The sequence below is a fragment of the Myotis brandtii genome, unplaced genomic scaffold (assembly GCF_000412655.1).
Source record: "Myotis brandtii unplaced genomic scaffold, ASM41265v1 scaffold112, whole genome shotgun sequence".
NCBI classification, from domain to species: Eukaryota; Metazoa; Chordata; class Mammalia; order Chiroptera; family Vespertilionidae; genus Myotis; species Myotis brandtii.
The window spans coordinates 14,852,042-14,868,871 of NW_005353838.1; the positions used below are offsets into that span (position 1 = coordinate 14,852,042).

General features: G+C 61.1%; 1 protein-coding gene across 1 annotated transcript in view; it reads left to right on the forward strand.

Annotated features, from left to right (window-relative positions):
- KIF1A (kinesin family member 1A) overlaps positions 1–16,830 on the forward strand; it is a 66,154-nt gene that overhangs the window by 31,716 nt on the left and 17,608 nt on the right. The window contains exons 25-37 of the mRNA XM_014547194.1: positions 1,857–2,035; positions 3,778–3,915; positions 4,667–4,978; positions 9,354–9,472; positions 10,967–11,052; positions 11,609–11,747; positions 11,975–12,146; positions 12,254–12,344; positions 13,780–13,898; positions 14,051–14,106; positions 14,918–15,026; positions 15,250–15,316; positions 15,417–15,506. Of these exons, the coding sequence (XP_014402680.1) occupies positions 1,857–2,035; positions 3,778–3,915; positions 4,667–4,978; positions 9,354–9,472; positions 10,967–11,052; positions 11,609–11,747; positions 11,975–12,146; positions 12,254–12,344; positions 13,780–13,898; positions 14,051–14,106; positions 14,918–15,026; positions 15,250–15,316; positions 15,417–15,506 (1,677 nt within the window). The remainder of the gene's footprint in view (positions 1–1,856; positions 2,036–3,777; positions 3,916–4,666; positions 4,979–9,353; positions 9,473–10,966; positions 11,053–11,608; positions 11,748–11,974; positions 12,147–12,253; positions 12,345–13,779; positions 13,899–14,050; positions 14,107–14,917; positions 15,027–15,249; positions 15,317–15,416; positions 15,507–16,830) is intronic.

Consider the following 16,830-nt stretch of genomic DNA (forward strand, 5'->3'; position numbering starts at 1 on the left):
ACCCCAACACTCACCCACCCCCACAGTCACCCACCCCTGCTCTTGCAGGCTCCAGGAGCTTGAGGACCAGTACCGCCGGGAGAGGGAGGAGGCCACCTACCTGCTGGAGCAGCAAAGGCTGGTGAGAGTGCCACTCCCTGGCCCCCAGGCCCCACACGATGCCTGGGTGGGGTGAGCCTGGGTGGGGTGAGCCAGGTCCCTGCTTTGCAAACAGCCCTACTCTCCACTGCCCCAAGCCATCGCTGTGTTGGTCCATGTCTGGGCCCACTGGGCAGGCCTGGGGCCCACAGCTCGAGGGTCCCAGGGGGAGTCACAGTCCCTGCTTCTGTGCTAGGACTATGAGAGCAAGCTGGAGGCCCTGCAGAAGCAGATGGAGTCCAGGTACTTCCCAGAGGTGAACGAGGAGGAGGAAGAGCCAGACGAAGGTGAGGGCTCCCCAACCTGCTGGTGGGCAAGGCCTGGGTCTCCAAGAACATGCAGCCCCCAGGGCACTTCCTGGGGTCAGCTGGTCTGCATCTTTGCCCTGGGGTCCTGCCTATTCCTTGGGAAGAGGCCTTGTCCCTGGGAGGCGGGATTCAGGGAGATTGTGCTGCAGCAGGAAAGCACCCCACAAGCGGCACACGCGTGTGCAAACACATGGGGTTCTGGAGGCAGCAGCCTGGACCATGGGGAGGATGGGGAGGGTGTCCTGTGTCCACTCACCCTGTGCTACCACCTGGAGGCTGGAGCTCCCCCCAGACAAGGTCACTGCTCCTCACCTTGGGTCATTTGCTTAGGTGGCCCATCGGCTGCCCTCATGCTGCTGTGGGGCCCAAGGGTAGCCATGGAGTTCACATCCTGCTTGACCTCTGGTCTGCGGGTTAGCACCTTTGTGTGGATGTGACCTTGGTTTCCCCTTGTCTGGACTCATCCACCCAATGAGGGCCCTTGGAGCTCCAAAAGGCAGGGCTCTAGGTGGGAGGAGTCGCTGGGAGGAGGGGTTGAGCCTGGGAGCATGGACTGGCCCTTCCTGGGCCTTTCTTGGTGGAAAGAGAGCGTGAGCTGGAGAGGGTGTGCAGGGCAGTCCCGGTCCCACTCCTTCCCCACGTGGCGGAGTGCCTGTCATTTTCCTGCTGGCCCCTCAGTCCTCACCAAGCTTCAGTCCGACTCAGGATGGCCCAGGACGATGCTCACGCACTGCCCTTCTTGGGGCCCGAAGAGCCTCCTTTCATATTACACGGCTCATATCACCGCTTCCTGCCAGTTTCCTTCTTTCTGAGCACCCAGAACAATTAGGCTGAGATTGGGGACCCAGACACAGAGCCCCTGGCCCCGACCCAGAGCAGGATGTTGTGGCGTGGCCTCGATGACCGTGTGGCCCCTCCCCACAGTCCCGTGGACGGAGAGGGAGTGCGAGCTGGCGCTGTGGGCCTTCCGGAAGTGGAGGTGGTACCAGTTCACGTCGCTGCGGGACCAGCTCTGGGGCAACGCTATCTTCCTCAAGGAGGCCAACGCCATCAGCGTGGAGCTCAAGAAGAAGGTGGGCCCACCGGCGGTTTGGAGGGAGGGTATCACCTGTCCTGCTTACGGCTGGACTTGACACTGGGCTCCTCTGCTCCGGGCATGGTGGAGTGGTGCTGCCCGGCCTGGGCCCCTGGGTGGGGGGCGGGGGGATGGGAGGGAGGCAGGGAACTGACCGAGGTGATGTGGCTCCCGGCTCAGTAGGCAGGCAGGTGGGCAGGTGTAGCCCCCTCCGGTGGTGGGTGGGGAGATTCCCATGTGCAGCGTGATTATGGGAGGTGGGAAGGAAGCCCTTCCCGGGCCCTGGCTCCCGCCCACCAGAGGGCTGACGGGTGGTCATTTTGTGCCTGTCGCAGGTCCAGTTCCAGTTTGTCCTCCTCACGGACACACTCTACTCCCCACTGCCTCCCGACCTGCTGCCCCCAGAGGCTGCCAAAGACCGAGAGACGCGACCCTTCCCCCGCACCATCGTGGCTGTGGAGGTGCAGGACCAGAAGAACGGGGCCACCCACTATTGGACGCTGGAGAAGCTCAGGTGTGGCGGGTGGTGGCGGAAGTGGACGTTGGGGATGGGGAACCACCAAAAGGGGGGTGGGCACCAATTGTATGGGGACACCTGTCCGTGCAGCTTTTTCTCCTGTCTTAATCTCTTTGAAAATCAGAAGCAAACAGTGACTGAGACCCAGCCTCATACAGGGCCCGGTTCTCCCTCCACAAATGCAGTGGAACGTGTAGTACGTCTTTGTGGAGGAGGTGATGGGAGCTGCAGGGAGGTGGCACAGGATGAGCACGCAGGGCCTGAGAAGCCGGAGGGGGCTGCTGGGGCTGCTACAGGCCACCTCCTTGGTCCCCACACGCTCACTGTGTGTGTGACATGTGCCCTGCCCTTAACTTATAAAGGTGACTGAGACACAACAGGCCAGTGCCACTGAAGAAAAGTTTAATGTCACTCACAGTCCCTAGAAATGAGAGGAATGCCGGGGGGAGCACAGGACGGCAGAAGGGAGACAGGATCGAGGGAGAGGCCTCGGCCACGGCCCTACGGGGTTTTCATGGGCAAAGCAGGGCGGGGTGGACAGCGAGGACAGGGCTGCCCCTAGTTGCCTGGTATCTGGCCTTGGGCTGATGGAGCGCAGGGGCACTGGCTGGGTGTATGTCAGCTAAGGGGGTGGCTGTGTGTGTGTAAAACTCACCCCCAAAGAGTTTACTGTCTGAGAATTGGCTGGCCCTGGGAGGGGCATCCTCCCCAGCCAGCAAGGGCCCCAAAGATCATAAAACATCATCCTATATAATAAAAGCCTAATATGCAAATCAACCAAACAGTGGAATGGCCAGTTGCTATGATGCGCACTGACCACCAGGGGGCAGATGCTTAATGAAGGAGCTGCCCCCAGCCCACAGGCCCCCGGCCAGCCAAGGCGGGTGCCAGCGGGGGACCCCCAATCACCCTGCTAGTCACCCCACAGTTAGGCCCTGATCACCGGCCAGGCTGAGGGACCCTACCTGTGCATGAATTTCGTGCACCAGGCCTTTAATAAAATATAATTAATATAGCACACACTGCACATTCATAGACTCTCACACACCTTTCTTGTATGGCTCATTCACACACACACACACACACACACACACACAGTAATCCCCGCCCCTGCCCAGGCACACACACTCGCACTCACAGCCCTCCTCACCTCCCAGGGCTGCAGGCTGATGTTTGGATAAATGTTCACCCTTCATTCATTCATGTTACCCCTGAGTGCTGGCGGGAAATGATTGCATTTTCTTTCTTCCTCAACTTGTGGGTTTCCTGGGGGTAGTAATTGTTTAAATATCATTTTCTGTATCCTATCACCAATTTGCCCTTTATTCCTGGAGCATCTTGAGGTCCCCATGCCAGTTCTCCTGGGGGTTCTCTCCCCACTTTTCTGCCCCTGCTAAGGGTTACCTCCCTGTCGCTGGTTTCCAGCTATCCTGCCTGCTTGCCCCACCTTGCTGCTACCTGGCCAGAGTTGGGAGGAGTTAGTGGTGACCTCGTCTGTTTACCTGGAAGTCCTTTGCTCAGTGACCGATTTTGAGGACCTAGAGGGCTGTCAGGAAAGCAGCTTGGGCCTCAGACAATCCTGAGCGGGATGCTGTGGCCAGAGCTGAGTCCCAGAGGAGGCGAGCATGGACTGGCCCTTCCTGGGCCCTTCTTGGTGGAAAGAGGGCATGAGCTGGGAGAGGGTGTGCAAGGCAGTGCCCGTCCCCACTGCTCCCACACTGACCTCTGCACCCTTGCAGGCAGCGCCTAGACCTGATGCGGGAGATGTATGACCGGGCAGCCGAGGTGCCCTCCAGCGTCATCGAGGACTGTGACAACGTGGTGACTGGCGGAGACCCCTTCTACGACCGGTTCCCCTGGTTCCGGCTGGTGGGCAGGTGGGCACCTCCCTCCCTGGGCTGAGACAGAGCGAGAGAGAGAGAGTGAGAGAAAGAGAAAGAGAGATTGAGATAGAGAGTGAAAGAGAGAGAGAAAGAGAGATTGAGATTGAAAGAGAAGAGAGGGCAGGGGGGCGGGAGCCTCCCAAGGCAGGACCCCGACTGGCCCTGCTCCCGTCCTGACTTCTCCGCCCTGGTCCTTCCTGGTCCGACCCCTGTTATTTAGGGACCATGGGGGGCTCCCAGCATTGTCCCCACGCCCACTGTGAGGCGTGGCCACCAAGTCACCCGGGTCCGCGTGTGTGAATGTGTGAGGCTGAGTCTGAGTCCCCAGGTCACCTGGTGGCTGTGGTGGGAGTGGGGACACAGGGCCGTGCCACCCAGAGCCTCAGACCCAGGCCTCCTGTCCCTGGTCTCCTGGCCTGGGTCTGTGCCCAGCCCCTCGCCCTGCGGGACGGACGTGGTGTTCAGAGGCCTCCAGATGTCCAAGCACATGAGGTCTTCACATGACCTCAGCCATACCACGGCAGGATCACTCCACCGGTGCTTCCAGGACCTTCCGGAACCGTCCACTGACCACACATGCAGTTTCCTTCTGAGCCTGGGACGGGGTGCCCTTTCGGTCCTCGTCTTTGAAGGCAGTTCTTGGTGGTCTGTGTGTTTGGTTTGGGTGTAACTGGAAGCCCCTGCCCTTGTGTGCCCTGCGCGAGGCTGGTGTTAACTTCTCTCTGTCTTGTCCTACTAACCTCAGTTCAGTCATCTCTGGCTGCAGCAGCTACCCTCTTCTCAACACGTGCATGAGCGCGCGCATGGCTGCTCTCACCCCCTCCCCCCCCTCCTCGAGCCCCGACTCCGACACCACCGAGCCTGCGGAGGAGCAGAGCCTGGGGGAGGAGGAGGAGGAGGAGGAGGAGGAGGAGGAGGAGGAGGAGGAGGAGGAGGAGGAGGAGGAGGAGGAGGAGGAGGAGGAGGACCTGGAGGACGACGTCTTTCTGGAGCACGCGCTGTGCCACGGCCGGGACCCGTTTTACGACCGGCCCCCCCTGTTCAGTTTAGTAGGAAGGTTGGTGAGGTCGAGGACAGCATGCTGGGAAGGAACCAGCTCTTTTGCACAGGAGCACTGCTGTGGGCACAATTTGACCGCCCTCAGGGCGTGACCACGGGCCAAGGGGCTGGCCTTGCAGGAGGGGGCCTGAGGAGCTCCAGGGCGCCTGCGTTCCTGAAGCTTGGCCGCCAGCTCTGTGCAGGGGAACACACTTCAGAGAGGGCCTAGAACCCGGGAGGTGGCCGCTGGACCCTGGAAAAAATCCTTGAGCAGGACTCCCACTGGGGACATTTGGAAAGCAGGGGGCAGGCTGCCCTCAAGTCCCCGTGGTCCTGGGGATCAGACCCGCCACCAGTTCAGGCAGCTTCCCCACCCTCCACTGTTGTCCTGATGAGATGGGGCCTCTAGGGAAAGGAGCAGAGCATGGGGAGCTGTCCCGCAGGGCAGGGAGCAGGGCTGCGCTCGAGCAGTGGGAGGACCTCCCTCAGAAGCAGGGGCCCTGTAGACCCTGCCTCTCTCTGAGCCTGTCTCTGTCTAAAGGTGAGGACTGTTTGTCCTCTGACCTCCCAGGCCATCATGGCCAGAGACACACGGCCCTGCACCCGCACAGGAAGTGCCCTTTGCAGAGAGGAGCCCAGTGCTGTGTCCTGGGTGGATAAGAGAGGCCGAGGTCAGGCAGATACAGCTGCCAGTCACTTTTGTTTATCATCATGGAATGCAAGCCTGACTGGTGAAAGAAAGACCTAGAAGCCTCCTGTGGGAGGAGAAGCAGCTCATGAAGCAGCTGAATTTACATGTTTACAGTAGGAAAAGGTGTGAGATGGTTTTCGCAGCAGCCGCTTCTGGAGCTTGAGCTAGTCCAGTGGAGGTTTCGGAAGCCTTGGCCTTGAGCGCCAGTACTGACAGCTGTGGGCTGCAGCGGCCTCAGAGAGTGGGGTTCACACGGATCCTCTTGGAACAAAGCAGGTTGCCATGGGCACACATCCTGGGTTTATTCTAATTAGGGTCCCTTGAGTGACATGCTGGCCTACTGGATAAAAGCAAGTGGCTCTCCCTCTGAGATGCCTGGGCTTCGGTCTGCAGAGCCCGAGAGGGAGTGGAGCCTCAGAAAGCCCAGCCACTAGGGCGAGGCCCTCTGGCCTGCTGGGCCCAGGAGGCACTCAGGTGACAGGTAGGCATGGGACAGGGCACAGGGGGGCGAGGACTCGGGGAGAAATGGGGGTGGGTTCTTGCAGTCTCAGCCAGAAAGAGCTGGGTCCTTCCGGCACTTCCCCGTGTGGGTCTGAGATGTCAGGAAACAACCAAACCACAGCAAAGCCGCCCCTGAGAGGCCGGCCCTGCCTGTGGGCGGTCCAAGGAGGGCTTCTTTTGGAACCGTCCTGATCTTTTTGTTTGGCAAGAATTGGCTTTTCCCCGCTCAGCAGCTCTGTGGGCCGGGCCCCGGGAAGGACCCGGCTGTGGTTTCCTCGGATCCTCTGGTAGCTGCCGGCTCTCTCCGAAGCTTAAGCAGAATTGGGGCACTCACTCTCATCTCCCTTCAGAAAGGCTTTCCTGGCCCAGCATGCATCTTTGCACCTCACCAATCTCGTGGTCAGCGCTGCCTCCTCCCTCCCGCCACACAGCTCTGGCTCTGCGTCTCTGCCACCTCCTCTCTCTGGGCGGGTTTCAGCCTGCTTCAAGGTGTGCTCACCTCCGTGGACAAGGCCCCCAGCCTGGGCCTCCCTCGTCCTGACCCAGCCTCCTTACCCACGCCCAGGGTCCGCCCCCCAGGGGGCATCTCCCGTTGGCAGCCTGGGGTGCTGGGTGAATTGGGGGATGGCTGACCAAGCAGAGGGAGTGTTTCCCCCTATAATCCTTTCTGCCCAGACCACCACTCTCAGGAATTGGGGTGGGGGGTCCTAGGAAAAGAGGGACTGGGTGAGGGAACAGAGGTGACTGCCCAAGGGAAGTGTCTGGGACTCTGGGTGGGAAAACGCTGAGCTGCTCCATGCACTCTGCCACCTGGGCTGGCAAGGCCAAACCATCAGCCAGGTGTACTCTGTGTACCGGGCTGCTCAACCCAGATCTTTGCCGTGTGTGCAGGCAGGGCGTCCCCACGGTGGCCCATGCTAATGCCAGGTTGTTTCTGCCCCATGGCCCCACCCCCTCATGTCTAGTGCTGTTGTGAGGTGGCTCTGTACGGGGTGTGGGGTCTTTGAGCCCTAGCTTGCAGTCCCTTGAGGCTGGTGCCGTGGCTCCCGGGCCCCAGAGGTTCCTTCTGGCTGAATGTGTCCATCACCATGGCCAGGTGGACCCGGATTAGGAGGAAGGAGCCAGCAGATGTCCCAGTGCTGGCCCCAGCTGATCTCAGGCCCCCAAGGGGCTGATCGGAGTCTCGGGGACACAAGGGCCCACTGGACCTGGGCCGGCAGGGGGCTTTGAGGTGGCCCTCATCCCAGCTCTCCCTGCTGGCTGGGAGGCCCTGGCAGCCCTTAACCTCTCTTTTCTGCAGGCTGTACTAATTAAGGACCCCCGTGCCCTTACTTAACCCATAAGAGGAGGTATGCCCCCTCAAGTAACCCCGATTTCAAGCAAAGGCCCTTGGCCAGCCAGGTGCTGGGGTGGGAAGGCCACCACTGTCCCCACTCCGAGGCAGCTGCCGGGAGCAGCCCATCAGCCTGCCCCCTTCAGTCCCTGCCTGCTAGGTGCCCTGTGTGACAATGGCAAGGGGCTACCAGTATTTGGGCCTCAGTTTCATCTTGTAACCAGGGCCAGGGATGGACTTAGGACCCATGTGGCTGGAATAGGGGCTGGGCAGCAGGGCTGCAGGTGAAGCAAGGAGATTGTGTGTCATCGAGGTGGGGTCTAATCTGCACCCCACGACTCCTGGGATGCTGTGGAGGCCATGGGGGAAGCGGGAGGGTGGCCGGTGGTAATGGACCCGCCAAAGGACTTCGGAGAGCCTTCTGAGGTAGAACTGATGGGTTTGAAAGATAAGATGGTTTCAGGTTTTTGACCTGCTGGAGGAGGACCAGCAAGGCCGTGGAGGTCGAGATTAGGAGCCCCACCTGAGGGGGCTGCAGGACTGGAGTCCGAGTTACCAGGCATGTGCTGCGGTCACAGCAGGTCCAGAGAGGGATGTCCTGGACCTCAGAGTGTGGGGCAAGGCCAGTGGCTGTGTGGGTGGTGTCTGACCTCCAAGCAAGCTGAGCGAAAGGGTGACGGGTGACACCACTCTTCTCCCCTCCCAGCTTCTCCCCACTCTGCCCTGTACTGCTCTCGGCCATGCACCTGGGTGCCAGCACCCACCTGGCTAGCAGACCCTGATCTTCCTTCACCCATCTCCCCCCACCACCGCACCCTGCTGCTGCTCTAGCCTTTGTCTGTCCATCTTCCACTCTGGGACCCTGGGCCTCCCTCACCCCACCCTGTGCACATCCTCCCCAACACCTCCCTCCCTCCTATGTCCAAATCCTGCCCCTCCACCCCCAGCCCCCAGGAGCTCAGGGTAATGATGTTTGCATCTCTGGGCTGGAGCAGGAGCTACCTGTGGACCCTGCTGGAGGGCAGGGCAGGTGGAGGCAAGTTCTGCTGGAGTGTACAGAGGGGGGCTGCCCCCAGGGGCTCATGTGGGTGGGTGCCCCTGAACAGTGGGGGAGATTTGTTCCACGTCAGCCTGCCCAGCCCCCAGGGTCCTGTCTGTCTTCCTGGCTGCCCGTGTGACCCTTGCACATGGACAGACTCAGGGACTGTGGTAGCTGCTGGGTAATGCAAGCTTTGTCTGGCCTGTCCTGGCACCAGCTGGGCACTGCCAGGGCAAGGGAGAACTCTGGGCGCTCTGTGGGTCGCTGGCAGGGCCATGGCACACAGCTCTGTGGGGTCTGCAGGTGTCCGTTCAGCCAACCTTCTCTGGGCTGGGGCTGGTGCCCTGTCTGGACTGACACCACGGACCCCCCACCACTGTGTCCCTAGAAGCTCAGAGGAATTGTGAGCCCTATTCCGGCACCTGGGCCCATAAGTGTCGGATCACGGGGAAGTGGGTGGGTGTTGGGGACTGTCAGGGCACCAGTGCCAGCGTCGTAGCTCAGTGTGGCCAGGTCCCAGGTCCTCCTCCTTGAAGCAGGCTGAACCCCTCCTCAGCTGCTTTCTCGTCAGTTAGCAGGTGTGGCCCCAGCTGTGCCCTGTGCCAGCCCACTGGCCACTGCCTCTGCCCCAGCGCACGACCTCTGCCTCCTCCTGTGTCCTCTGAGCACCTCGGCCTCTGTCTGTCCCCCTGCCCGCCCGCCGCCCGCTGCCCGGCCTCCCTGCGCTCCGCTCGCTTTGCAGTGTTGTGTCGTGAGCTTGGCCGCACTGTCGCCACCGCCGCTCGCAGCGCACACCAAGCTGGCCCTGACAGGAGCCTCTCTTCCCCCAGGGCCTTCGTGTACCTGAGCAACCTGCTGTACCCCGTGCCCCTGGTGCACCGAGTGGCCATCGTCAGCGAGAAGGGCGAGGTGAAGGGCTTTCTCCGTGTGGCCGTGCAGGCCATCTCAGGTGTGTGAGGACCGAGGGCCTGGCTCTCTCCTTCACGGGTAGAGGCCCCAGGCGGGGAGGCCTCTGCGGGCATCACAGAGGTTGGTGTGCTGCCAGCCTCACCAGTCCCCCCGCCTGCACTGTCTCCTCCCCACCCCCAGCTGGCAGTTAGCCGCTGGTCTCCAAGTGGGGCCCCAGGAGAAGCCCCCATGCTCAGCTCCTGGCTCTGGCCTCCCAGACTCTCCCAGAGTGACCGAGGCCCTTTGAGGCTGTGCAGGCTGAGCCCAGGGCTGTCTGAGCTCCCCCTGGCTCAGCGGACCTCCCTCCCACCAGGCAGCACCAGGTGGACACAGAAGCTCTCCTAGCTCACCACTTGCTATCTCTCAGCCCCAGGACTGGCTGCCCAGACCCCGCCCACAGTGGCCCTCAGAGCCTCTCTTGGTCCAGGGAACCCCTCTTCGGACCCCACAGCCCCTCCCAGCTGTGTCTCTGTGCTGTGAGCCCCTGGGGACCCTGCCAAGAAGGAAGCCTGGGTGGGAGCGGGGGCGGCACTGGAGGGGGACAGAGGACAGGAATGCTGGGAGCAGTTTGTGGCTCTTCCTCATCCTTCCTAACCAGCTCTGTCCCAGTTTGGTGGGGTCCCCCTGAGCAGGTTGCTTTATAGGGTGACACTGCCTCTATTTGGACCACACCTGACATTCTCCGTCTGGTGGATATGGTGGAGGAAAAGGAACTCTAAAAAACACACCAAAAAACCAGCCTCATGGTCACAAAAGTCACTCCTGCCCCCACCCCCAAGTGGCAGAGCTCTGCTCCCTGATCTCTCGCACTGAGCCCTGAGCCTGCTGTGCACAGCCTGGGCTGGCCCCGGGCGATGGTGGGATAGAACTATAGGACAGCCGGGCTGGAGGGCTCAGGGTGTTCATACCCTCGCAGGCCCTGAACAGAGGGGCAGAATCCCCAATTTGCATCTAACCAGAGTGGCTGCAGTTGGGGCCCAGGGGCCTTTAGGCAACAGGAAAAGGGTTTGGATTTTGTCCCCAGCACAGGGGAGACCACTGACTACTCTGAAGGAAGGGTGTGGGGCGCTGAGTGCCCAGGCAGGTGATCGTAGTGGCTTTGCAAGGGTGGTGGCAGAGGGACAGGTGGGGTTCCACGGTGAAACCAGGAGACCTGGTGGGTGGGCTCTGCCCTGAGTCTGGGGGAGGCCGGTGGGGGTGGGGGGGATCAAGACTCAGAGAGAGGGGCGGGGTCATAAGCTTGGTTACAATGTAGGGTTGTGGCCCCTATCAAAGCAGGCTGTGTTGAGGCTGTGGCCACTTCTGGGCCCCAGGGCAGCACAGGCTGGTGGTTGCCGTGCCCAGGGTGGTGCCTTGGGCATCCTGCAGTCGCAGTTGGCAGTGTTGGGGCTGGGGTGGTTCCTGTGCCCTCCCCCTACCTGACCGCTCAGCCTGGCTCTGCCACACCACCTGGGGACAAGCAGGGCCCTGACCATCTGCTTGGTTCCTCTTCTAGCCGATGAAGAGGCCCCTGATTATGGCTCGGGCGTCCGCCAGTCAGGAACAGCCAAAATCTCCTTTGATGACCAGCATTTCGAAAAGGTACCTGGCAAGCAGCTCCTCTCCCTCAGGCTCGTTCCTGTCCCACCCCCACCGGCCGCCTGCCACCCTGTCCTGAACCTCAGTGCCCACCACCTCGAGCTCAGGGCAGTGTGCCTGCCCCTCTGCCCCCCAGTCCCTCTCTGAGGGGCTCACCAATGTTGGGGATGCACAGGAAGGTCAAAGGGCAAACAGAGATGGAGAGCACAGGGCAGAGGAGGCTGAGTGGGCATTTGGCACAGGAACCCAGCTGGGACCCTGAGAGCCAAGCAGAAAGGTTACCTGCATCCTGCCCATGGTGGGAGGGGCTGCGGGAGGGTCCTGGATGGGGCAGAACTGAGGACCTTTCCCACTCATGGAATCAGCATAGGCCATGACAGCCTGGGAAACTGAGGCCTACAGAGATAGGTACCCACCCACCCTGGGGCAGGTCTGGAACAAAGATCCATGAAGTTCTCACCTGACTCTGGATAGCACAGGCCCCTCTCCTGGCCTCTTGACTGGCTGTGGGGACTCCACCCAGCCCCCTCTCTCTGACTCTGGTTCCCACCCCCCATAGTTCCAGTCCGAGTCCTGCCCTGTGGTGGGGATGTCTCGTTCCGGGACCTCCCAAGAAGAGCTGCGCATTGTGGAAGGCCAGGGCCAGGGCGCAGACGCGGGGCCCTCCGCCGACGAGGTCAACAACAACACCTGCTCAGGTAGGTCACTGTGGCTGCTCGGGGCTTGGGGCTCTTGGACATGACCCTGCCCCACTGTAGTGTGGAGGTCCCTCCACTTCCAGGCCGGCCTAGGGTGATTAGGACCAGGCCGCCTCCCCGTGCCCAGTCCCTGAGGGAGGCTGTGCAGGCCCCAAGCCTGACCTCAACTCCAGCGCCCCCATAACATGGGGGTCCCGTCACATGGCTGTGCCCTTGGCTCCCAGCAGCGGTGCCTCCGGAAAGCCTCCTCCTAGACAGCCCTGAGAAGGCCACCCTGGACGGGCCCCTGGATGCCGCCCTGGACCACCTGCGCCTGGGCAGCACCTTCACCTTCCGCGTGACCGTCCTGCAGGCGTCCAGCATCTCTGCGGAGTACGCTGACATCTTCTGCCAGTTCAAGTGAGCTCAGCCCCACTGGACAGGCCAGGGGGCGGGTGGGCAGGCTCTAAGCAATGCATGGATGGTGTCCCAGTGACCCCAGCCAAGTGTCTCCTCCTGCTTTGCAGCTTCATCCATCGCCATGATGAGGCCTTCTCCACGGAGCCCCTGAAGAACACGGGGAGGGGCCCCCCACTTGGCTTCTACCACGTCCAGAATGTAGGTCCTCAGAGCCCTCCTCCCTGCCACTGGGTGGCCCTCCCAGGGTCTGGCTGTGGATGGCCTCCCTGAAACAGCTTCACCAGTCTCACCATGGTTCCTCCTCCCTCTTCCGGTCGCGTGGCCTCCCTGAAACAGCTTCACCCAGTCTCACCATGGTTCCTCCTCCCTCTTCCGGTCGCCAGCATGTGCTGGACTCGGCCAGGCAGGAGGACACAGGGCCTCTGGCACCAGGCAGACGTGTGGGCTGTTGCTGGGCACTGGGCCTTCGGTGGGTTTAAGACTGGGGGTGGGAGCAGTAAGAGTCCAGAGAGCTCCCTGAAGGGAACAAGTTTCTGGGGTGGCCAGGGTCTGTGCTGAGGCTGGGGTGCCTAGTCGGGCAGCCTGTGTGGTATGGGAAGAGGTGGAGGCAGGGCTCTGGGAGGTCAGGAGAGCTCCAGGCAGGGGAGCATCCAAGCCAGGCTGTCAGGAGAGCAGGGGGCTTTCGGGGTCGGGGAGCAGGGGTAACCAGACAGTGTGTGGGGGGTGCTACATGTGGCCATAATGAAAGCTGCCAGGTGATGAGGACTCCAGGGCCAGGCTGGGGAGTTTGACCCTGAGCTGCGTAGTCTGTTGGCATGAGGCCTGCACAGTCACAGAGGCTGTGGTCAGGTGGCCCTGCAGACTGGCCCGTCCTGGCCCTCAGGTGACAGGCAGTGGACCACGGTTTCCCAGCTGGGAAACAAGGCAGATCTGAAGTGTGCACAATGGCTGGCTGTTTCCTGGGCTGCCCTAAACGTTATCGCCTCCCAGGTCTGGAGGAGAGGTGCCTGAGGTCAAGTGTGAGCAGGGTTGTTCTGGGCCCGAGGGGAACACCTGTCCCAGTCTGTCCTGGAGCATATACATGCCCGTCTTCTCCCTGAGGCCTCATAGGCCTGTCTCTATTCTGATTTCCCCCTTTGTAAGCACATGGTCATATTGGGTTAGGGCCACACTAATGCCCTCATCTAACTTGCTGGCCTCAATAAAGACCCTGCCTCTAAACACAGGCGCTGGGGGTTAGGGCTGCAACTTATGAACTGGGGTGGGGATCCAGGGAGACACAGTTCAACCCGTAACTCTTGGTGAGTGGGCTAGGGCCCCAGAAGGGTCAGACCAGACCCCAGAGGCACCCTGGCCTTGGTCACCATTTCGAGCTCTGTGGTCTGAAAGGGTAGCTGAGCACTCTGGCCCAACCCCATCTGTACTGGGAAGAGAGACCAAAGCCATCCATCTGGTGGTCTGTCCATTGGGTGGTGACGGAGGAGAGGCAGGGCTGGAAGGACCTTGGCTAGGAGCATTGTCCCTGTCAGGAGCGGACCTCAGGCCCATGGGGCCTTCCATCTGGGCCTGGAGTGCTCGGCCCTCCATGGAGGCCCCATGCTCCCCTCTGATCCCCTGCCCACCTTGCCACCAGATTGCCGTGGAGGTGACCAAGTCCTTCATCGAATACATCAAGAGCCAGCCCATCGTGTTCGAGGTCTTCGGCCACTACCAGCAGCACCCATTCCCGCCCCTCTGCAAGGACGTGCTCAGGTCCTGGCCCAGTTCTCATGGTCCCGTGGGGCCTCCGGCGGGTCTGGGGGCCGTGGGAGGGAGGAAGGCAGGCGGGGCTCCCTGCTCCAGCTCAGGCCCCTGCAGACGCCAGCCCGCTGGGTTGCCTCACGTGGGTGCTTCTTTCTCCACAGCCCCCTGAGACCCTCACGCCGCCATTTCCCACGGGTCATGCCGCTGTCCAAGCCAGGTAGGTCGAGCTGTTGGGAGTCTGCCCCTGTGGGTGCCAGTGTGGTTGGGACCTTTCAGCTGAGCACAGTCCTCATGCTGGGTCATCGCTCCCAGGCTCGGGGTCCCCAGGCACCTACTAGGCCTCACGGGGTCCCCATGCAGTGAGGGGCTCCATTCTGGGCACAGGATGACGGCAGAGAAAAACACCTCGGGTGTCTTTGGCCCCCCATCAGGCACGGAGCAGCTGGGTGGCGGTCAGGTGGTGCCTGCCCTGTGCCCCAGGGGTTCCTGGAGCAGACGACAGAGGCGTGGGAGCCCAGAGAGGAAGGCATTGAGGGGCTGGGGCCATCTGAGCCTGTTGTCAGGAATTGGTCACGAGTAGAGGGCCAGTGGGACCTGAGGGGCAGGCCTTGTCTGTGCTGGGTAGAGGTGCTGGGACAGGTGCCGCTGCAGGCTGTGGCCAGAGTGTCTAGCAGGGATCCCAGGCGGGTTGTGGGCTTCTGAGCAAGTGTGGCTCCTGCTGTCTGCTGGTTCTGTGGCATCTCAAGCCACCACCCTCTCTTCGAGGGCTGGGTGTGTAGACACGTGCTCCTCCGATGGGCATGGAGAAGCACACGGTCACATCTGATCTGGAGCTAGTGAGTGGCTGCGGAGGCCTGAGTGGGCACATCCTGGGACATGGGGTGGGGAGCCGCTGGTGGCTTTCCTCCGAGTGAGATGAGCTCGCTGCCTGGACGCGTCCTCCACCTCGGCACCCTCCCTGAGCGAGCCCTCAGGGCGTGGTGGGTCCGGTCTCTCATCAGCACGTGCTTCTCTCCTGTCACCCCCAGTGCCCGCCACCAAGCTCAGCACGCTGACACGGTCCTGCCCTGGGCCACGCCACTGCAAATACGACCTGCTGGTGCACTTTGAGATCTGTGAGCTGGAGGCCGACGGCGAGTGCGTCCCCGGGCTCAGTGTGCCCGCGTTGGGGGGCTGGGGTTCCCGAGGGCCATGGTGGGGGAGGAGGTGGCACATGATGGGTTCCTTGCCCCGCTGACTCTGGTCTCCACGGACAGCCTCCCATCTCACCTGTTCTCCCTCCTTCCACTCCTGGGGCCGCCACTGTGCTTGGGCCTGCGGGGAGGGCAGACGCCTGCCTCACACATCTTTCTCTCTCCAGTTACATCCCTGCAGTGGTGGACCACCGTGGCGGCATGCCGTGCATGGGGACCTTCCTGCTCCACCAGGTGCCAGGCCCTCCCTGCCCCAGCCCACCTCATGCCCCCTCCCCGGCCCCACATGGCCCCCAGGCTCCCTGACCGTGTCCTCTCTCCTGGTGCCTGACAGGGCATCCAGAGACGGATAACCGTGACACTGCTGCACGAGACGGGCAGCCATATCCGCTGGAAGGAAGTGCGAGAGCTAGTCGTGGGTAAGTGAGGCAGGTAGAGTCTGCCTTGGGGGCTGGGGCTGGGTTTGTGGTAAGGCAATGGACCTGCCCACCCAGATGCCTGAATTCTAACCACAGCTCTGCCCCTGTTGCTGTGTGACAATGGCCAAGTCACTTAACCTCTCTGTGCCTCAGTCCCTCGCCTGAAAAGGAGAGACTAGGCCATGGTGATGATTCCAAATATCTATTTAATCACTGTGTTAGCTTGCACCACATACCGGGTAGCTTAAAACAACAGAAATTTCTCCTCTTCACAGTTCTCGAAGCATAAATCCTAGACAGAGGGGTTGGCAGGTGGCCATACTCCCTCCCCTCCTGGCCTCTTGTAGGATCTGTAGATGCCTCGTTCCAATCCTTCGTCTTCTCGTGGACTCTTCTTACAGGGGCAGTCAGATTACATTCGGGCCCAGTGTTACCACATCTCAGTTAATTACAGCTGCCAAACAGGGTCTTTTGCTTCCAGGAAGGTCACGTTCTGCAGTGCCAGGGGCTAGGACTGCAGCATATATTCTGGGGGGACACAATTCAATTCATCTGGGACCTTAGCCAGGTTTCTTCCGTGACATCATCCTGTGAACTCTTTGTCTGCTAGCGATGTTTCCTCTGCCAACCTGTAAAGAATGTGCCTTCCCAGTTTTCATTCAAGGACACAAACTGTCCATTCCCGTGTGTCAGCGTGAGGCCCCAGCCCTCGCCTGCCCTGGAGCTGATGGCTCCTCTCAAAACCCTGCCCTGGACGTGTCTGTGGCCATGTCCCTGGGGCTCAGAGGGCTCTGAGGGCAAGGCAGCTGGGATGTGTCCATCCTCGAAGAAGCGGAGGGGTCAGTTTCACCGTCACTGCTGGATTACCACATCTCAGTTAATTACAGCTGCCAAACAGGGTCTTTTGCTTCCAGGAAGGTCACGTTCTGCAGTGCCAGGGGCTAGGACTGCAGCATATATTCGGGGACACAATTCAGTTCATCCGGGACCTTAGTCGGGTTTCCTCCGTGACATCATCCTGTGAACTCTTTGTCTGCTAGTGATGTTTCCTCTGCCAACCTGTAAAGAATGTGTCTTCCCAGTTTTCATTCAAGGACACAAACTGACCATTCCCGTGTGTCAGTGTGAGGCCCCAGCCCTCGCCTGCCCTGGAGCTGATGGCTCCTCTCAAAACCCTGCCCTAGGCGTGTCTGTGGCCATGTCCCTGGGGCTCAGAGGGCTCTGAGGGCAAGGCAGCTGGGATGTGTCCATCCTCGAAGAAGCGGAGGGGTCAGTTTCACCGTCACTGCTGGAGCAAGAAGTGATCAGTGAGGCCCTCAGGCAGGATTC